The sequence below is a fragment of the Nothoprocta perdicaria genome, unplaced genomic scaffold (genome assembly GCF_003342845.1).
Source record: "Nothoprocta perdicaria isolate Ctin4 unplaced genomic scaffold, notPer1 scaffold_301, whole genome shotgun sequence".
Classification (NCBI taxonomy): Eukaryota; Metazoa; Chordata; class Aves; order Tinamiformes; family Tinamidae; genus Nothoprocta; species Nothoprocta perdicaria.
The window spans coordinates 36,108-58,754 of record NW_020455535.1 but is presented as its reverse complement, the minus strand read 5'-3'; the positions used below and the strand labels follow the sequence as shown (position 1 = coordinate 58,754).

Sequence of the window (22,647 nt, the reverse complement as noted above, 5' to 3'; positions counted from 1 at the left end):
AAAAAAAAAAAAAAAAAAAAAAAAAAAAAAAAAGCAGAATTACAAAAATCTGAAAAACTGACCCATACTTGCAGACCAAGAACAGGCCGGATTCTCCTCTGACCTGAGCCACGTGGGGCATGTTTGCAACCGCGAGCTCAGTTTGGCCCTTGTTCCAAAAATGTGCCAAATTCTTTGCAACATTTCTTGAATAAATGTGCATATTTATGCCATTCGATGTGGTCATTTGATGCAGAGCCACCAAAAAACAAACACAAACAAAAAAAGCTGTTTGTGTGCTGCACGGCTTCTGCCACTGCATACCTTAGCGAGTGGAATTACAGCGGCTCAAGGGGTGTGTTTGTTTTTCAGTTAAAACCAGCGGGGATTTCTTGCAGAGAGTCAAGTAATTCCTGCGATCTGCCTGAGTTCTGCACGGGCGCCAGCCCGCAGTGCCCGGCCAACGTCTACCTGCACGACGGCCACGCTTGCCAGCGCGTGGACGGCTACTGCTACAACGGCATCTGCCAGACCCACGAGCAGCAGTGCATCACGCTGTGGGGCCCAGGTGAGCGCCCACCAGCCGCCCCACTCGCCGGGCAGGCCTGAGAAGGATTGGGAGGGCAGGTGGATTCGGGGCAATTTGGTTGCGTGCCAATCTGGACCTGATCTTTGGTGGAGGACTGAATAATGAGGGAATCGTCTGGGGATTTGTTTTCCTCTTGATTTGAAGTCCTGCTCAGGCCTGGCAGCAGGAGGGAGAGGAGAAGGCTGAGAGGGAGTCTGATTGACATGTATAAGTTCATGAAGGGGGGATGTAGGGAGGAAGGGGCCAGGCTCTTCTCAGTGGTGGCCAGTGACAGGACAAGGGGTAGTGGGTGTAAGTTGTAACATAGGCAGCTCCATCTCCATGTGGGGAAGAACTTCTTCACTGTGAGGGTGCCCGAGCCCTGGCCCAGGCTGCCCAGGGAGGCTGGGGACACTCCTGCTCTGGAGATCTTCCCAGCCCACCTGGATGCCACCCTGTGCCATGTGCTCCAGGTGTCCCTGCTGGAGCAGGGGGTTGGACTAGATGATCCCTAGAGGTCCCTTCTAACCTCAACCATTCTGTGATTCTGTGAGGACTGCTCATTCTGCAGCGCTGCAGTGACTGGCTGTAGGAACCTGGGCAGACTGTTTGATGTTACCTTTGATACGGCCCTGTGCAGAGGGCTGAATGCTGCTGAGTCAAGTTAAAATCTCATCACTTTCCAGAGGGGTATGTAACCCCCCGACCCATGCTCTAAACTGCTCATCTGCAAAACATAGAAGATGTCTCCCTACATCCCAAACCAGAGCTCGGCATTGGATATTAGCATGAGACTCATGTATTGGTGTGTGCATCTATTAATTGGTGTTCCCCTATAAACCTGCCTCCTAATAATACCCTTGGCAGCATATGCACTGAAGCACAGAGAGGTTTTATTCTCCCTTGGGAATTCATTGACTTTTTGCAAAAATCTAATAGCATGATCTCTTGGGTTATCTTAAATAAATGATTTTCCAAGAAGGCAGTTCGCCTCCCTGTTATGTCCTCCGGCTTTTCAGCTGAAATACCAGCAATAACTCAGGAAACGTGGATTCTTTTGCTTGCTGAGTCACCTTGGACAAGTCACGTCTCCTTCAGCATCTCAGTTCCCTCTCTCACAAATTGGAAAAACACTTTGAATGCTGCCACACTGTATTAGAGCTAGGTTTTACTATTTCTTTCAAGTTAACTTCTTCCACTCTCTTAGTCCCTTTCAATTCAGTATCTCTGTGCTTTTGACTCCATTTTAAAACATATATATACTGACACACACCATTCTCATGGTCAGAGCCCTCATCAGAAGCCTATTGAAGTGTTTATCTGCTATCTTCATAGCAAGTTGGACCATTTGCAAATCTTTTTTAAAGAGCATTAAAGCAGCTCAAGAAATAAAGCCACTAATGGAGATAGAAGGGAAGAGCTCTCTTGGTGATGTGTAATGTTGGAGAGGAGTTCCAGTTCATAATTAAAGTCCCCGCGTGGTGCAGATCATGCATCTGAAACACCCTTGTGAATCCCACTCGTGTCATAGCCTGAGCATGAGCTCATGGAGGCATGTACACTTAGAGCCTCCACTCTTAGTCATACTGGGAATTTTCATCCCCTGGATACAGAGCTGTTTTCCCTTGTATAAAACCAAATCTCCTTATGAAAGAGTTTCCCATGCCATGGAAACTTGCTCAGCAGGACTGCTAGTAATTTCTGTCGCTGAGAAATTTCGGCTGAAGGTCAGCGAGCTGAACTCCAGAGAGCTCCATTGCCAGGCTCGTTTCCTAAGAAAGCGCTGCCTCCAAACCGCGATGGCAAGGCTTAGTCTGCCCTCGCTGGTGCAAGGATAGACTGGAAATATTTTTGGTGGAGGTAGTGGAGCCAGACTCCGCAGGGGGGACCAGAACTGTCTCTCTGTTTTTAATGAGAGTGGTGTGACAGCAACAGATGTTTTGTCCAAGTGGAAAAATGGAGTTGCTGAGCTCTGGCAAGGGAGCAGCCGGGTCGAGGGCGCAAGGTGGGTTCCTGGATGCTGTCCCCCTGATTAACAGCGCTTAAAGGGGTGCTGTGTCTGTGCCTGGGGAAGGGGGTTGCCTCTTGGTGCCAGTGGACACGAGTTTTTAAACTCATGTTTAATCAGAAAGCCGACAGTGATGGAAAATCAACAAAACAAAACCCCACCTTTGATTTGCAGAAGCAAAGGGAGACTAGAATATTCCAAGATATTTTCTCTGGGCTTTTAATCAAAAAGATACATTTGAACCTTTTACCATATTACTGTAATTGTTTAAAAATGTTTTTTAAAATGTGGGTGGAGGGTAATTGTGTGGGTTGTTGGCTTATTTTTATACAAGCTATAACAGAGCAGAAACAGGTCATAGTTCATTTACATTAATTCTTTTTTCTCCCAATAGAATAAATCCATGCAGAACAAAATAGAATAACTTTCATTCAAACTCTATTTAATACATATTGAATTCCTTATCAGAGTATTCTTTTCTATATCTTTCTTTATTCACTGGGTTGCAGATGTCCAGTAGCCCAATGATAAATGTTGATGGTAATTTTTTTTTTAGATCTGTCTGGTTAAAGAAAAGTGATGAGCATTATCAGAGCTTGTTTATATTAGGCTGAGCAAGAAGTATGTTTCCAGAAAGAAATGCTTGCATTACGTTGGGTTTCTTTGTTATGTTCAACAGATAAGTTCAGTTCAAATGGAGAAATACTTTCTATTATTTCCTATCTAATAAAAACAGGGATTTGGAGCTGAATAGTAATTATAGCAAACTGTTATTTTCCCTGTGTTTCTGAGAGATCTGTCTTGCCCACTTGGACGAAAGCGCGTCACACCATGTACGTGCTTGGGTCTTCCTTGCTAGCCTCCAAGCTGAGACTTCCCACCCAACATCTCTAACCTGTTCCCACCATCCCAAGGTGGGAGCGGGATGGAGAGCATGGGGTAGGAGAAGGGAGTACTTGGGCAGACTCACAAGGGCCATAAACGCCTGTTGAAGACCCAGGTCATTCTGCTCTGCTCTCGGAACACAGAGACTTGTCTCTTCTTTCCTTAATTCTTGTCATTTTTACCTTTAAAGAGCAACATGCGTGAAGAACTTGAAACCTTTTTCTTTCATATTCCAAAATGTCAAATTGCACTGATTTGACCTATCGATAGCAGCGTGACTGAAAGATGCAGCGACAGCAGCACCTTTTATACTGTCTAACTGCATTGGCATTTTCAGGGAGCAACTAGATACACAGATAAAACTACTTAAGAGAAATTATTGATTACCTTGGAAGAGAAGATCTCCGTTTTAGGCTGCTGTCACTTTCTGCATTGGCTGGAAGGAGATCTTTTAGGGCTGGAAAAGAAATGTTTGTCAGTATGTTTTCCCCAAGAGGAGAAAATGCAATGAGTTTGGGGAGCCAATGGCAGTCATTGACTTAGTAATTAGAACACACTTAAATTCATCCAATAGACAAATTTGTTTACACGGGAGCAATCGTAATTTTAATGTCAATATTTGTTACAGGGGCCCGCACTGCTGTGAGTGCTTTGCATTATTTTTCCCAAATACGGCCCTATGAGCAAAGTAAAGATGAAGTAATATGGGGCTTCCTCGTCTAAATCAGCTGATCAAACTACTTCTGGGAGAATATTGATTTATCTGAGCACTGTAAAAATTGAAAACACCATTTAGCACAAGCAGGAAACCCAATCTACCTTGATCATTGCATATTTATGGCCGGGGACTGGGGATGCAACAGGCTTTAAGCTCTGTGCATACTCCGTAAATGCAGAAAGAGCAGCTCAGAGCTGTCCCACTCTTTCAGACTTAAACAGCAGGGATCACCTAGATGAAGAGAGAAGCCAAAGAAAGATCATGGGCTGCATCCTCAGTGCAGTAAAACAGACTCAACGAGATCTGAAATCCAGGTGTTAACTATGTGCTACCTAGCACTGTATTTTTATTTTTATGTTTGCTTATACAGTCTTTTATGGTGCCTGTTAGTACTCTGAGTACCAGCTTGTGCCTTTTTTCCTTTCCCAGAGCCGTATAGGCACTATGTGGGTACAGCATACGCTTTATAAAGTAAGTCTGCGGCACCGCTGGGAACTGAGGCTAACTATCCTCACTTCCACCACCAATCTGCTAAGCGGTGTTTGCCTCTGCTCAGAATCAGCACCATGGTGAGGAATTCCTCTCTTCTGGCTGCTGCGAAGGTGCTTGTCCATGGAGGCAGCTCCGGGGCGATGTGGGAGGACCCGGCATTTCCGCATGGCTTCTAGCTCCGTAGCTCTGCTCTGCACGGTGACCCTCTAGCGAGTTCATCAATACACACGTCGGGCGCTGGGGAGGCGTCCCCGGGCTGACAGCTCCACGCTGAGCTCTGACCTGCTGCAGGTTTAAACGTGTGGTTTAATTCCTTGGCCTGGTAAGGCTGACAGGACCTTAATTACAGGGTCGCGATACCGTAATTATCAATAGCAAAGTGAAATCAACTCTGCTCATCCAGTTCAAAGCACTTAATAACCGCCGGGTGTCCTTCACAAATCATTTTGTCATTGCCTGTTGAGGGAGCAGAATAGAGAAAGGCGGCGCTTTCTGCTTCACATTTTGTGGTGCAATCGTGATAAATGGCTTTCCACCAGAAACACATTTCGATTCTCTTCCTTTAGGATCCTCTGAAAACTTCCTTTTAACTTGGTAGCTCCATCTGTTCAGTTTCGTATGGTCTTACATGTTTCCAGCCATAATGAAGTCCTCATCTTGACAGGAACTAGCCAGGAGAAGGAAAAGCCATCTAAATCCCAAGCCACAGTGTGCTATCCTTTCCTTTAGGAAAGAGAAAATGGAGCTATATTTTGGTCTCCAGGCCCCCAGGGATTGCTGGTAGCAGGTGTTTTTGTATGAAGAGTGCTCAGAACCTGGCAGAGGAGCATTTTGTCGTCCTCCGGGAGATCTGTTCTCTTGCCGGGAGTTGGAAGGAGGTAAAGCTCACTGTTGGATGGAGGTAAAGCTCACTGTCTGAGCCCTGAAACGATGCTGCAGATGTGTTGCCCTTCCCAAATGGTGGCTTCCATCCTGTGTAGCATGCTTCACTTCTACATTCAAAACAAACAAACAAAAAAAGACCAAAAAAAATCTCCAAATGAAAAGGGAATATATATATATATATATATATATACACCCTAAACTCTTTAAGTTTTTCAGGAATCCCATATCCTTCCAAGACCTTTTTCAGGTCATCTAGAGGCAAAGCACAAGTCTGCTAGCAGTTATTTAGCTTGTAGCAGTCCCTGGAGCTCCACATCACGCTGAGGGAGGCAAGTCTGTGCTCTGGGCCGCTGCCACCATGTCCTCCAAGCTCCAAGGAAGCCACCAGTCGTTGCAATGATGCTGCTTTGGTTGAACATCTCGGCACAGGATTCCCAGCCACAAAGGAAGGCACTTGCATAGGGCTATGGTTGACACAGGTCCTTATTGCTTGGGGAAATTAGGTCTGAGCAAGACATTCTCTGCAGTTGTTGGGGAAGAAGCAGTCAGTTTTATTCAGCCTTTTACTCACATTGTCTTTTTTTCCTTCCCTTCCTCCCTGTTCTAAAGCTGGCATAGTATATGCACATTTTAATGTCTGTATCATGCTGAATAGTTAATGTTGCTGCCCTGGAAAGATGAGGAGGAAACTACATGCTGAAAATGGAATTCATATTTTTGCTTTTTGCACAGTGCCTTGTCTGGATGCTTTTGTTGATTTATGATTATTGCTTGTGGTTTAATGAAAAGAAGTGAAAGGATCCTGTGTGAGTCCCTTTTAATACTCCCAGACTTGAGAAATATTCTGAACTCAGCAAGCTTGATAGTAATCTTCCAAAGAATTTCAAACTCTTGTCCTTCTCTCCAGGGAAGCAGCAGCTCATATTCTGTGCCCTGCTTTCCGAGTTCTCCTGTCTGCATGTAAAAAATGTTAGGAGGAAGAGACGGCGCCCTCCTAAACCTCTCCAAGTTTTAATGCTTTGTCCTTAATAGCATTATATTGCTGTTCAGCAGTATATACTATTAGTCAAGCTTCCAACTGTGAAATGCAGATAATTAATTGAGGCTTTAATCTCTGCATTATTAGGAAAAGGAGATGTGCTAACTGTAGGTTTTACTATCATATTTGTATTTTTGTCTCTAGGAATTGGAACCCTTCTTTAACCTTCTTCCTCTTTGAAGACTTTCAGGAGAAATCTTCAGGATAGTTTAAATAAATGATCCATGTTTTGCTCACAGCTATATGCTTACACATTTGGAAGCAGCTCAAAACATTTGAAAACTGACGTTAACTCAGATATTCTGTCTCTCCTAAAATCAAGGGATGTTGTGAAAAATCGTATATTCTCAGCCTCTAGGCTATCACATCATTTATTGTCAATTCTGTTTGTTTGACTTGGGCTGATCTATCAAAAGGACAACACTTCTGGTTTGTGTTCTCTGTGAGAGATTTTATTCTGAAAAATGGCTTTCCAGCACAGCTTTATCAGCGGCTGATGGAGACAGCTCTCTAGGTGTCTGCTCAGAGATGTAGCTGGTGGGTCTCCTCCCATCCCATCTCCATCCCAAATCTGCTTGTTGGAGCACTTGAAACGTTGGCAGTGACCAGAATGTGTTATGAAATACGTCATTGGGAAGCAATTAGAGATAATTTAATAATTTAGTATTAGAGCAAATACTAAAGAGCCTGAGCAAAGGACCCTATAAAAATAGTATTTTTGCAACAGTTATTGCCTGAAAATAAAATCTGGGACTTCAAATTAGAAAGAAGGGATGAAATTCTAATGGGAGGGGGAAATTCTAAGGCTGGAAAATAGTGGACAAGAGTTGTTTTGGATAAGAGATAAGACTGGACGTTACCTTCTAACATCTAAAACGTAGAAGTAGGGGTGACCAATCTGACCACACAAGTATTTCCAAGATTTCTCCCATCACAGAAGTAATTTGGTATTAGAGTGTGTCTGCTTTAGGAAAGGCAATAGCAGGAACCAGCTGCTCCCAGACCCCTACTTGTGCCACCAAGGAATAACCCCTTTCAAGCTCTCTCTTCCTCTCAGGTATGGCTTTAGAAAGGCTTGAGGTGGGGATAGTTTCCTCTGCTCTCCTTGAGCTAATTGCAGCATTTTCCCTTTGCTGTGTCATGTGCTTTTATGGCCACATAGTTTTGCAACAGGATTTATTCTGGTTCCTCACTGGGCTGAACTGAACTTTAAAAGGCCTTTCTTTAAAAGAGTTTTCTTTGGCTCCAGCTCCTGGGCTTTCACTAAAATCATGTGAGCTTCTGTATAAAAAAAAAAAAAAAAAAGAACCTCACCAGCTGGCCTGCATCTTTCTTAATAGATCTGGCATTTTCTGCAAGTTTGGCATTTTCTGCAAGTTTTTGTGTCCTAGGAGGATTCTCAAGGGGGACATAATCTAGAAATTCCCCCAAAGAAGGAATTGTGTGTTGTTTATTACTCAGCAATGCCCAGAAAGACAAATATCTGTGGAGAACCCGCACGCTGGGCTCTCCAATTAGCATGCTGATCAAGCACATCTGGTTCCCCGGCTCTCATCAACACGCAGGACACACCTAACCTCCCCCTCCAACAGCGGCGGAGCTAAGGGACGATGATTAAGAACACCTTGTAGCAGGTGAAAGTGGTGATGTGTTTGTGTTCCAGGTGCGAAACCAGCGCCTGGGATCTGCTTCGAGAGAGTCAATTCGGCAGGGGATCCCTACGGGAACTGCGGCAAGGACTCCAAGGGCTCCTTTGCCAAGTGCGAGCCCAGGTAGGGCCCTTCTCTGCACGCCTGTGAGAGCGGGGAGAGGGGCTCGCAGCCCCCATGGTTATTCCACTAATTTTTGGTTTTGCTTATTTCCTTCAGAGACGCTAAATGTGGAAAAATTCAGTGTCAAGGGGGAGCAAACCGACCTGTAATTGGTACCAATGCTGTTTCCATAGAAACTAATATCCCGCTTCAGGAAGGTGGAAAGATCCTGTGCCGCGGCACCCACGTGTACCTAGGGGATGATATGCCGGATCCCGGGCTTGTGCTCTCAGGAACCAAGTGCGCAGATGGAAAAGTAAGGCTCCAAAATGCTGCCGGCCGTGCAAGCAACCTGCTGCAGCAAAGGGGGTTGCAATGGCAAAGCTGAGCAGAGTTTTGCTTTGGGATTTCTTTTTTCCTTAGGGAATTAGGGGGTTGTTGCGGTTTCTTGTGCTCACATGGAGGCAGGTCTTTACTGCCTTCTTTGGCTGCTGATTTGAACTGATGTTGCTGGTGCGATGCAATTTGCTCATCTTTATATGTGACTTGATGGGCCAGCCCCACATCTCCATCCGTGTTGGATAGAGGCTTTCTGCCAAACAAGTACAGCAAAATACATTGCAGGGTAATTAATGAAATCAGGATGTGTTCAGCATTTTTGGTGATAGAAATGAGGCCTAGGGCTTAGCATTAAATTGACTCTCATGTTGAAGTTTCAGGGTTCAGCACTTAAATTTCCCACCTGCCCTTTGCACCACTGGTAGTGAGTGTTGCTCTCAGCATTTCAGATCAGTGACAAGATCTGGCAGTTTTAAAAGATTTTCCAAGTACTTACTTAAAATCTGGAGTAGCTGGAGATGAGAGCAGGGGACAGTGATGCCTAAGCACGAAACCAATGACATAGTTGAGGAGTTTGCTCCAAACAGAAGGGGAAAGGCTTTTCTGCCGATCACACTTCCATGCTGTGAAAACTGCACAACTTAGTGCCTCAAAATGCTGCTGATGTCAACAGTTTGAGTGTGTTCAAAAGCGAGGAGAGAGTTTCGCAGGGGGAAACGCTGCAAGAGCTGTGGGTTGAGGCTCAGCAGATCCTGGGCTGCAGTTTGCCCTGCACCTCTAATGTTTTTATGCAGCTGCTTCTGCACCCGTGACTGGCTGCTGTCCGGGGCTGCGGGCTTAGTTTCAACTGGCTACCCGTTATAATAAGAAATGTAAAATTTGAGATTTTGGGGTAATTTTAATGTCAATGTTTATGGCATTTCTTGGTAGTTTTGCAGACTTCTCCCTAGCTTTGCTAGGTTTGGGAACTGATTATGATTTCTCCCCCTACTTCCAATTGCAGGAAGAGCTATCACAGTAAGAACTTTGAGGAAATACAGTGTTCAGCTGACTGATGTTCAGCCATCCAAACTGATTTTAGTGCGCTCATATTTTTGCAAGTGTTGTAAAATATCCGGTATGAGAGTAGTCCGAATTGCATGTGAGTGTCCTGGGATTTTTATTTGGAGAGAAGAGGAGCACAGAGATGGGAGACAGTCCTGGGTTTGCAGGAGTCAGGAATGGACAGGAGGCCACAAGAAGGTTTCTTTCCATATCCTCCATGTCTTGCTGGGAAATAGAGGGAAAAAATAGAGCTGTGATAATTTGTGATAAATTCATTAAGCCTCTGAATTTCTGAATGCTTTTGAATTGTGTTGCTTTAGCACACTGCATTGAGAACAGGTTTAAAACATGTTCCTAAGGCAGTGGCAATCCTGTTACAAGAAAACAACCCTTATAACATTTCTAAGGCAATCTATTATAAAAGAGTCTGTAAAATGTCTTTTGAAAGAAAATTCAACACTGGAGAAGCACCCCATTATGTTTTACTAATGAGTATTTAATCTTTCTAATCTATCTAATCATACACATACACACTATAGAATATGCAGGCTAATACTTATGAAATTGTATGTTTTACTTGGAGGACATTAGTGCGTTTGTATTATGGGTTAAGAATATGAATTTAAATATTCTTGAGCTTTCTAAGCCGCAGATCCCCAATTTGAAATGCAGCCACGTTAACGTGCTGAGGAGGCTGCGTGCTGCCACGCTGGGAAGCTCTGAATGGGGAGCAGGGCTGCAATCAACCCCTATTCTCTGCGCATGCATGTTGATGCCAATTCCCTCTAATTTCCTCCCATTTTTCCTTCTCCCCAGGGGATAAGTGCCCTGATTAAGCATCCCTGTCGTCCCCTTCAACACTTTTCCCAGTTTCATGCTAATTATTGTGACTGACTTTTAGTATTACTGAGATGAGCTGCAGTTAAGTGGGAGCAAAAGTGTGCCCTGTTTCTACCTTTGGGGGGCAGAGGGGAAGGCTTTTGGTCAGCAAAGGTTTGTAATAGTCATTTTAGGCTTCATTTCTTTTTTTTATCTTCCTTTTTCCTTCCAAATTTTAGTAGGATAACTTCTCATCACTGACAGCTTCATCACTCATTTTGACTGTTTGATAGCTCTACTAGATGGCACCTTTTATCCCAAATCTCAGTCACATCGGCAGAGTAAAGTAATGACTGGAAAACAAAATAACCTTAGCATTTGATTACTTTGCATATAGCATTTGATTATTTCCTGTAAGACTATTATTGTACCGTTATGTAAGGCTGGCTTATGTTTGACATCAAAAAATAATTTAGCCTGGGAAAGCTGCCTGTTACAACGGTCTCGGTTCTCCCGAAGGACAGAAATGAGCCCGTCTGTCCTGATGACCTCTGGAAAACACTCCGGTTGTCCTGGGGTCAGATTCTGTGCTAGCGTAAATCACTGCTGGGCTCTTGCTCTAGCCAGAACGGTGCTGACTTCCAGACCCGAGCCTGTCCAGGAGCCACCTGCTCTCTGTGAGGACACAAATGCAGCCAGAGCTAGGGAAAAATGCTGGGAATTTTTAATTACCTAATAAAATGAAGTGAAGGAGGAGTGCTGGGAAGGGCTGGGGCTCCTGGGGAGCAGCAGCGGTTCCAGCACCCATTAAAACTCTTCTTCGCGCCCTATTTTGCAGATTTGTCTTAATCGCCGGTGCCAGAATACGAGTGTGTTTGGTGTGCAGAAATGTGTGACCAAGTGCCATGGACGTGGTGTAAGTGCTACAGGATCGGCTGCCCTTGCAGCGAGTCCAAAGCCCTTGTTCAGCATGAGAAACTGCGGGCAATAGCTTTGGGATCCGTGATTCTCTGGAATAGATTAGTGAAAGCCTTTGCAATACTTCTTTTCTCCCATATTTCAATTTTCAGTGTCCCTTATATGAATTGCAAGAAGTGAAGTTATTTAACAAAGGAATATTTATCAGGTAGTAATTATCTTTTTTTAATTAGCAATATGTGATAAAAAGGAATTTTGTTATTTAAAGTCTAACCTTCATGAAGAATGAAGAATTTTCATTAGCATTTCAAACAGGACCATTTTGTGTGGGCCCAGCAGAGTTAAAATATGCATTTACATTGAGAGAGTTCAAAAAAGCATTTCCAAAAGTATTAAAATAAGAGGAGATTCCATAGTTTTGAGATATGAAAGTCCCATGGGATGAAAAATAGGATGATACCTATTTCAGTTAATTATACCTAAATATTTTGAAACCTATTTCATGTTGTGAAAGTGTTAATTATTTCAAGCTATGCCTTATTAAACTTGATTTTTCTAATGACCCATTTGCTTTGGTCAAAGGCTGTGCCAGCCGTAGTGAAAGGTACATAGGAAACTCAGTCTTCTCCTGCGAGGGGATTTTTACTGATTCATTTTTCATCTTACACAACCAGCCTAAGCCAAGCAAATGGTGTTTAAATTAACACTGTGCAATCATCCTGTGCGGTTTTTCCATGGCCCTGGTTGAACAGTGATGGTCAGTGTTAGAACAGCCTAAAGGGGCAGCACTGACAACTGGCTGTAAGCCCTAAATCTTCCTTTTAAAAACCTATATCAGGTAACAAGCACCTACATGCAACTGTGTGGCCTCTCCTGAGGGCAAAGCCTGGAGCCTTTGGTGGCCCCTTGCTCTGCAGGGAGCATTGGCCAGATCAGCTCTGGCTGCTTTTTCCTTAACTTGGAGAAAACCCACCAAAATTGTGAGCGATGGAGCTTCACAGGCAGCACGGACGCGATGGGACGGCTGTGGCCGGCTTGTGCCTGCTCTTGGGTAAGACTTCTCCTATCTCTGTTCTTGAAGGTCTGCAACAACAAGAAGAACTGTCACTGTGAGGCGGAGTGGGCGCCGCCGCACTGCGACCAGCCGGGCTTCGGTGGCAGCCTGGACAGCGGGCCCGTCCGGCAGGCAGGTTGGTGGCCACCCTGCTTCACCCACCATTGCCCGGACAAAAAGGGAAATACAAAGGGTCTTAATAAGGAGGCTGCACATTTGGGAAGTAAATCAGTAAATCCAGAGGCTTCATTCAAATCCATTGACACCAACTTGAAAACTCTTTTTCTCTTAGATACATGCTTGAGTTCAGTAAGCCTGAAATATGTAGAAAATACTCTTGCTATAAACAGAGGATGAGGAGCTAACACCAATATTCGTTATATTTTATTGCCCTGGCAGGTATATTGTAATACTCTAGAGTTACCTAACGTTATCCCAAGTATTCTACACTGAGCACATCTTCAAGGCGTTATTTCCTTGTATGCACAGCCCGCTTCCTACAGCTGTGTGTCTAATGAAAATCAGAACATGCAGTGACTACAAATGCCAAAGCTTGGCATACACATGGCCTACTGTTACTCAGAAAATCAGGACTGTATTTGATACTGCACCGTCTTCTTCCATAGTGTGGCCCAAGGCTGATTTCTGACCACACCAGATTAAAACTGTATTTCATAGATAGTTTTTACACGTTTTCCCAATGTTTCCCTCTGTATGACAGTAGCAGTGCAGTGAACTGCGAGGCTGCACGTTCTGTGTCACCATCGCGGCCGCAGCAGCACTTCAGATTGCACTGGTGAAAGACCTTTTTTAAACAGCTATTTACAGCTGGTAGGAAAGCAAAGAGCTACGCTCAGAAACTGAGCAAGGGCGAGTGCATGGACGTTAAATGTTTTATTTTATTCTAAGGCAGTAGAATCCTTTCTCAATTTTCCTTGTTCCTACGTGCTAGGGAACTGCAGAGGATAGCATTAAAATGTGCCACATTGGTGTTCTCCGGTTACAATTGTCTATGCAGTGATAAATAGTGTGTTTTGTATTTTGCAAGCTCACACTTCAGCAATACAGAGCACTTTTTCTAAGCTGTTTTAATGCGGTGTAGTAGCTTTACCAGCTATTTATACAGACAGTACCACATTTGATAATACTGGGAATAAACAAATACAGAAATTGCTAGAGTAGCTGATTTTTTTTCCCCCCTGCCCTGCGGATTTAAATATGAACACTTGTGGTGTTGGCTTATGATCTATTTTGCACATCCCTTTTCTGCACATGAAATTGCAGAAGGATTAGCTCAATAAAATACACTTGCCTTAGTAACACATGGCACAGGGTTGCATTTGTGTTTAGTAACTGATTTCACCCAGCTGACTTCCAGCAGCTCTGTTTGATACTCTTCATCTTTCTTATTATGAAGCCTTAAATATTTAATTGTTAGGTAAAGACAAATTAATCTCAATGGCATAATCTTAGTTAAATAATTGTACTCATTATTTAGGATGGTGGGGGATTTACTCTTTACTCTTCGCTGCTGTGCACCAGCGTCGGGCTGGGAGAGGAGTGCCAGGTGGCTGAGGCTGAGCCAGGAGAAGGCTGAAAAGAAAATGGTGAAAAGAAAAGAAGAAAAAACAACTAGAATTCAAGCACCATGATAAAGAAATACTAGTTTATTAGTCTTTAATACATGGTTTACTCACATGCCTGGGTTTCTAACTGCAATGTCCTGCTCCTTACACACCTCCCACTTCAGCTAACAGCAGCTGCTTTTTTTTTCAGATAACAGGAGTTTAACAATAGGAGTGCTGATAACGATCCTGTGCCTTGTTTTTGCTGGGTCCATCATGTACCTGAAAAGGAAGACTTTCATGAGATTGCTGTTTACAAGTAAAAAGACAACAATAGAGAAACTAAGGTAGGATCAGTTTCCTTAATTATGTTCTAACACAGATGAGCAGAAAGCTGTAAAGAGGACAACTCTCACCCTGGACATGCATCACAGAGTGTGCAAATATGATGAGTTACGAAGAGGCAGTCTTAATGAAAGCAGTCACTGAATTTTTACTGAATTTTAGCAAGAGCGGGTTTCTGCTTTAGATTAACTTCATTGATTGTCAGTAAATAATGCACTTTTTGACAGCCTAGCTCTTTTCTTTTGTGATAAGAAATTAAAAAGTAAAGGAAGTATTGCCTTTGTCCCCTTTGCTTGGAATAGTTTCATTATGTGGTATGGCCTTTTATCTAAACTCACTCGAGTGAACTGAAACTTCCATATTTGAGGTCATTACTGTTTAAATGTTAGATTCATTAGAATAGTCTCTTGGGTGTTACGAAGCTGCATTTCCACAGATTGCAAAAGCTAATTTTACAGACTAGTGGTTTCAAAAAAAAATCAATATTTATTTTTATTCTGGCAGACTGCTAGACAATTTTTACTTTGCTTGTTTACTATGGAAAGTCAGAAAGCCCTTGCAGAAGCTCATTCTGAGAAGAGGTTACTGTTTAAAACCATATTATAAAGCAGAGCGTTGTGTTCAATAAATGTGTACTGAACTGCAGGTCTGTGACTCCAGCAAGACCTCCCAATTCATCTGAGCCTAATCACGTTCACTCCACATCGCTCAGTAAAAATCTGATCAGGAAGCCTCAAAATACAAACATGCAGAAGGTAAGTCCTAATTCATATAAACAGAACCCAATACATATTTTCAGTATCAATGAAGTAACTTGTTGCTATACAGTTGGTAATTGCATGATCTCAATATCAAATACAACTGCAAATCTGTAAATGGGTGAAGGTGTGAGATTCAAAATCTATTAATGATTTCCAAGTTCGGGATAGGTGAAGATGTCATGCACAGAAAAGACGGAGTTTACCTTGAGCTATAGCAGGCTGCTTACACTAGATGTCTGCATCTAAACAGGGGCGGATTATGTTTCATTAGGACTCTGGAAGCTGTTAATTGCCTCTCTCTTTTGAGAAGAGGTGTTGAAGGTAGATTAAAGCAGAGCAGAAAAGAAAGGGAGTGAAAAAAAATCATATATTTTAAAGCAACAATGTTTAAATTACGCCCTGAAGTTCTGCACTGCCCTTTGGGGCTGGGCTGTGTGTTCCAGGGAGAGGGTCCCAGGAGGCTGCCGCCGTGCCAGAGCGTGGACATCAGCAACCCCGTGAAGATGCCGGATGTGCCGCAGCTGAAAACGCCGCAGCGGGTCCTGCCGCCCCTTCCCCAGCTGCCGCGGCCCCCCGCCGTGCCCGGCAGGCCCCTGCCAGCTCACCCCGCACTTAGGTTTCCCCAGGTACCCGCTGCTCTTCTTCCAGCTCCTCTTCTCCGCGATTGAACGTTTAGCCTTTGAACATGTGCCTGTGGTGACGAGCAGTTTTGTTCTTGTCTCTCATGGTCCTCCTTTCTCCATAGTGTTTCCTGGGTGCTTGGGACAATGGTAGCGATGCAGTATAGATAATTTCACAAAGATGACCGCAGTTCCCAGCTGCAGGTGTGTTGCCCAAGATGGAAAGGTGCACTGGCTTGATCTGCCTCTGTTCTGCTGAGTGTATACATTGATTTCTTTATTTTAGAGTACAGATCTGAGGAGCAAATTTGTAAGTGCCCACACGATTTCACAGACATACCTCTGGTTGCAAAGTTTAAATAGAGCACTGGGCATATTTTTGTAATGACATATTCAGTGTAGAGGCAGTTGTCTGTACTAAATCTTCTGTTGTTTTTGGTTGCAGCTGTAGCTTGACTGTGTTCTAGTAAAGGAGGAGGGGGGTCATGCATCCGGCTCTTTCTGTGTTATAGACATTGGGATATTTTTGATGTGATGCAAGATATAAATAAGGGCATATCACTATTGCTGTGCTGTCCTAAACGAGTAGCATAGGGGTTTGCTTGCACTACTACAAAGAGCTGCATTTCAAGGGGCTGTGGCCATCCATTCAGCTGGGGCATGTCAGGGCAGAGTGCCTTCCTCCCACAGCAATCCTGTGACTGACACACTTCCCCAGGGATGTATAGGAGGAGATGACTATGATGAATGCTGCTGAATGCAGCACTTTGAAAGGTACCTGTGGGGAGAAAAAAACCACAAAAACAAAAAGGAAGAGATGGTGCTGAGCTGCCCTGACAGGGAGCATATGTATTATGGCAGTGGAGAAAGGATGTCTAATTTGGGCTAAGTCTGAACATTGAATCACTTAAACTTGCTCTCGTCTAAGTGGGGAGAGATTTTTTACTAACTGCATCCAAATTATTTAAGCATTGCCTTCTTCCCTTTTCCATCTCGGCAGTTATTAATTTTCTATTTTAGGGAAATGGGAAATACTGATTCTTTCTAAAGTGAGTTTTATAGAAAATCTGTTACCTTTAACTTCAGTGGTTTCATCATTTATTTTCTTGCTTTCCTTAAAACATAGTGTGGAATATGCACAATTCAAGATAAAATAACTACTCTGCAGTTGCTCAATTAAATGGTTCTTAAAGAAGAAGAAAAAAAATCTTCCCACTCAGCAGGGTACTAGCTGATGCCATCTCCCACTAGTAAAAGGCAGCTGAAGAAAAGGTTTTCTTCAAGAGCATGTTTCCATTTCTCACTCTGATGGTGCCTCTGTATCTGCTGTCCCTACATGTGCAGGCAGCCGAACGCCCTGCTGCAAGTGCCTTCCCCTTCCAGACCCACATAAAGGGGCGAGCAGCATCCCAGAGCCCTGGTACTGTCACTGCCAAAGAGGGACAGAGCTCAGCCTGCCAAAAAGCCTTCCCGAATAACAGCTCAAGTTAATTGTGGTTATTTGTTATATAACCAAGCAAGAAAAAAATGGTATTTCCCATTTTCAGCCACTGTGTGAAACAGAAGCAGGGCAAACAGGGGCTCCGCTCTAGTGAGCTGCCATTAGTGAATAAGCAGAAGTAGCTGCTTTTGAAGTTATGCCCATAATGTCAGTTCAAGAGGGTGAGAAATAGCTACTTTTTCTATTGTAGGAACACAAAAAATACTGTATTGGCAGAAAAAAAAAAACCCTTTTTTTTGCAACTTAGCTATTTAACACCCCTCCCAACTTCATCCCCTCTCAGAAAGCTTGGAGGAACTAAATTACATTTAGAATAACTTCAGTCTAATTTATATGGATACTGCTTAAAGTATTGCCTCAACACTAATCTCTTGGAACTAAATTCACTAGGTCATCTCTCAAAAGCACTTTAAAAATCATTGCTGCACTCTTAATGTCATCCAGATGCTCGATACTGCAGACCAGTGCTGAACAAGAGGGTCTGAGCCCTCCACTGCTTCCAGTCTCACAGCTGCCTCGTGTGGCTTCCCTGCTCTGAGAGGTCTATTTAAACCCAGCCTGCTCACCCGCAAGGCCTCTGCACTTAGATAGTCCAGGCTGCAATCTTTATACTGATATGCTCCTGAAATAATAGCTAAGCACATGCAGATACCCTGCAGAATGGACATCGTGCCCATTCCCAGGTAACTAAGGCACCACAGGCATTGCAGACACTAAAACTGCATCTTTCTTTTCCCTTCTCGTGGCTGCAGAGACAGTGATGAAGGGATTATTGGTTTACTATATATTGCCCTTTCAGATGCAAGTCAAACAGTTAGAGGTAGCAAATAAAGTGTTGTCAAGTTTAATATTTAACAATCTTCTGACTGACAAACAGCTTTTTCTGCTTTCAGCTGTGCTCCCAAAGCAAGCAGACAGTAAGGGCCAGATTCACAGTCAATATAAATCAGCACAACTGAAATCACTGAAGCGCTGCAAGTTTATCCTGAGCAGGGATTCTGCCCATGCCGTCTGATTTAATCACTTTTACTTGCTTTACTTTTACTGTTTGTGTTCAACTGCAGCCTCCCATCATCTTATCACTAAAATACATCTCATATTTTACAGGCTCTCTTTATCATGGGAAAAAGAGCGTGGTATTTTCACTTTTCCCTAGTGCGCTTGAGCTGTGTTCACCTTCTGCCACAGTAATTCCTGTTAATGCCCATCCTTTGAGGGGTGCTTCATTTCCTCACACTGGCATTCCCTGCACAGAGGGCTGGCACAAGGAATCCTGCTCAATCCCTGTCCTGGTAAAGGGAGGGAGATGTCCTTTCTTGTCCAATGCATTTCATCCAAGAACCTTCTTTCAGGGCCCTACTCAAAACATATCTGCAAAGCAAGTTAAATCATGAATTAAAAGGTACTATACCTGATGTCGTTGCAGCAGCTTCTTAAGGGAATTGTGGTTTTTTTTTTTTTTTTCTCCAGCACAGCTAGAAAAACTGAAGGGGGTATTTGTCTGAATACAGAGTCTAGGCGCACTGAATGCTAAGTTACTAATACAAATTTGGGCAATGAAAGCTGGAGAGGCTTGGGGAAAAAAAAAAGTAGTTTGGGGAAAAAAAAGAAAAAAAGAGAAAGAAACCTCTTGCACTGAAGCCTTTAGCACCATGCCTCCATTGCCAGTCTGCATTTCCCTATTGCAAAAGCAACCATTGGCCTTGAGAAGGAGGGAAAGAGGAATGCTCAAGACGAGGAACGTGTACTGGAATGGTGTGTTGTCTTCAGGAGGAATCCATGCAGTGAGCTGCTTGCTTGAATAAAGTATCCAGGGCAGCCTCAGCTAAATTCCACTCTCCTCCTGTTTGTCTTTGGTCAGCTTCGCTATTAGCTTGACATAACCTTATTAGGAAAGAGAAAATTAGTCTTTTTTTCATATTCTTTTATTATGTTATATAAATATATTTATAATGTTCAAAGAGCAGAGAGATCTGAAGCTTCTGGGCAAATCAGACAGTCTGCATGACTTGAGCAAGTCACTGCTTCCAGTTCCTCATAATGGAATTTTTCCCCACAATATTGGCATAGTGATCAAGTATTACAGCAGGGAGCTAGAAGGCAGCTTAATTATCTCCATACAGAAGTTTTTAAGACAGAAGCTGATTTATTAGGGCAAAAAAATCCTATTTGAATCAACGATGTAGTTGGATAAAATTCAGGTTAAATGAAAATCTACTTAGACTTTCTCCTTCTAGAATACCTTTTGAAATTTGGCTTCTTGCTCCTTTTGCAAACTATCTTTTTTTTTTATTAGATGGTATAGACATGTCTTTCTTCCTTCTTGTCATCTTCTTTTCTAATTAAGATCAGTAAAACTTTGTTAACAGTTTGCAATGTTTCAAGGACCACACAGAACAGACATCTCTCATGCCTGACAGCAGATGACTTCTGTTCTCTATTAATGAATCATTTCATTGCACAATGAAAACACAGCCTCATCTCTCAGAAAAATCCACAAATACTCCCAGTGCAAACCAGACTTAAACAGTTTGATTTAATGGTCATCTATGTTTGCATTTTCAGGTCAGTCGTAGGATTTCCAGCTTTCCATATATATATATATGTGTATATATATATATATATATACACACACACACACACAATCAGTTTTCTTCATTTGTCACCAAATAATCATTAACAGAGATGCAACCTTTCTGAAATAAAGAATCAACATCCCTAAAGTATGCCCTTGTTAAAAAATATGTTAAGATGTACTCATTTAAAGGTGTCTGACCACAACTGCAGTGAACATCTTTGACACAGCTCAGTTGTGACTGATAAATATATGATATGCGAGTTATAAGTGTGGATGTATGTTCCCTAACAGGACAGCCACAAGCCCAGCCCTCCGCGGAAGCCTTTACCTGCAGACCCCCTGAGCAGAGGCCGCTACAGCAGCTCGTGCAGCCGCGCACCCGGCCAGGCAAAAGCTCTGCCTCCAGTCACTCCAGTGAGGTGAGTTCTCCTAAGCAAAATCTGCAGTCTCATTTGAAGCAAATTCTTCAAGGGGAGGCATAAAATGTCTTCCAGCAGATCTCCTGAACTTTTGGAAAAAGCAGCAGCCGTTAAACGTGATAATTTTAGGAATTCAAGCTGGGATTTGGGTTCCCTCCTTCCCTTGCATAACCAGATTGCCATGCTGTTGCCAGCCAGCAGGTACTGAACGCTTCTGCAGCCAGGGAAACCAAGCCTGGTTTTCAGGTTTCTGTCATAAATTTGATTATATGCAAATTCTCTGATGTCGTACAAAGAATGAGCTTATGGTACAATGGAGACAGAGCTTCTCTGTTTTTTCCAGCCCACATATTCCCTGAAGCTTAGACAAGCATAATATTGATTAGGCAGCAGCTATCCTTCTGTCAAATTTAGTTTTAAAAAAAAATCTAAATCAACAAACTACAGAACCAAAACTGACACACGGGTAAGGGCAGGCAGGCAGGCAGAGCTATATTAACCTTATTTCTTTAGCAAAACAGATTAAAAATAATGAGCTTTATTCTAATACCATGTACATAAAGAGATTAGGCTGTAACTACTGCTGAGAGCCACACAACAAACATTCTGTGTTTGCTCCTAAAAAATACGCAGTATTGGATTGATTCTCCGTGAGAGTATATCAGCATAATTGCACTACCTTCCACAGAACTGTGAGAATTTATGCGAGATACAAAACTTTGGCTCTAAGCATCTAACTGACTTCATGTTTACACAAACTGCTCAATAAATACAATTCCTTGCAAAAGAAAGGAGTTAATAAGCACCATTTTCAAGAGAAACCAAGGTCTTTAAGAAAAGGCTCAATTACTCAGGAGACCCACAGCATTAGAGTGTCTGAAAATCAACCACCAATAAAAGCTGCTTTCTTTCCCCACACTTCACAATGGGAGAACATCAATTTATAGCATCTGAAACCATAACCCAAAATATTCAGAACACACAAGCTGTACACATTCAAAAAGAGATGATTAAAAAGTCAATTTTGAAGTGGAGTAACAATTCCCCGCTGGAGGAGGAGACTATAAAAACATAATCAAGACAGATCTGCAGGCTCAGGTTCTCTCCATGGTGCTGGCAAGGCTCTCTAGCCTCTGTCTATACATGGATTATTTCACTAAACCAAAAAATGTTTTAATGGCAGGAATTGCTTATAAGAATTTTTTGCCATTATAATATGTTTCAATGTTATCAGAAAATAATCCACTTGGTAATGGTTTATAGAAACTAGCATCACACACAAACAGTGCTACACAAAAGATAATAGAATCTGTTAAAAAAAAAAAAAGTGTGTGCATGTATGTGTGTGTCTGTATATGGATACATATATATCAGAATGCATAGGGAATATAATGGTTAGGGAACTAAGGAAACGAGGTAAATTAAATAGTAATAATAATAGCTTGCAGTAAGGCTGTTCCATCAAGGATCTCTGAAGAATTTGTGGCTTTTTTTTTAATACAAACCATGACCACTAAAGAAAAATACTGTCAATAAGTGTAATTCAGATGCTTTAAAAATCACCCTGTCATGTAATTTTCATCATATGAAGTATGTACATTCCCTCAAACACATCCAAGAAACAAACATTTAGTTATAGATCATGGTGCAGGTCTCAGGAGCACAAAGTAGTCTAATATTCTGATCACAGCTTCTTTTGCGATACCTCTTTGGATACCCAGCTGATTTACAATGACATATATAGTGTTGTTATACAACAATACTGCATTGTGAAGAACTGTGCCTTTATTAAGCAAGTGCTAATATCGATTTAGAAGATTGTCTTCCAACTCTTTTCAGTAGCAGAAATCCTTCCTCACCTCCTTTAATAGGTGTTAGTTATGCTGAGACTTTGTAAAACTAATTTTCCCAGGCCCCTATCAGTGAGAATCTCATTTTTATAGAGCCACCCCATTTTCCAATTATGCTGCAAGCAAATACCTAGTCTCTGAAGAATTCCCTCCCATGATTTTCATGCATTTCTCAGTTTACCTAAAAGTTCTGACTTGGCTGCTGGCTCAGCTGCAGAGCTGTCAGCTGCTGTTTACACTGCGATTCTAATTGCTTTAAAATACCAGGATTGGGAAGGCATCCTTATTTTCTTACCCAACGGTCTTCAGTTTCCTATGAATACCAGATGAGCTCCAAGGAAGACAGGAGTAGCATTGCAGGGTCTCGAAATTCCACTACTGAGGCACTTCAGAAAAAAATTAAAAATAAAATTGAGTTAGTTTTATTTTTAATTTTCAAAATTTTAAAATTGAGTTTAACTTAATTGAATTAATTTAAAAATACAATTGAGTTAGTTGTTTAATGTTTT

General features: G+C 42.5%; 1 protein-coding gene across 1 annotated transcript in view; it reads left to right on the top strand.

Moving 5' to 3' along the window:
• ADAM12 (ADAM metallopeptidase domain 12) overlaps positions 1–22,647 on the top strand; it is a 121,059-nt gene that overhangs the window by 97,993 nt on the left and 419 nt on the right. Inside the window, exons 13-21 of the mRNA XM_026042442.1 lie at positions 352–547; positions 8,238–8,346; positions 8,443–8,641; positions 11,366–11,443; positions 12,527–12,635; positions 14,276–14,411; positions 15,056–15,164; positions 15,614–15,796; positions 20,161–20,288. Of these exons, the coding sequence (XP_025898227.1) occupies positions 352–547; positions 8,238–8,346; positions 8,443–8,641; positions 11,366–11,443; positions 12,527–12,635; positions 14,276–14,411; positions 15,056–15,164; positions 15,614–15,796; positions 20,161–20,288 (1,247 nt within the window). The remainder of the gene's footprint in view (positions 1–351; positions 548–8,237; positions 8,347–8,442; positions 8,642–11,365; positions 11,444–12,526; positions 12,636–14,275; positions 14,412–15,055; positions 15,165–15,613; positions 15,797–20,160; positions 20,289–22,647) is intronic.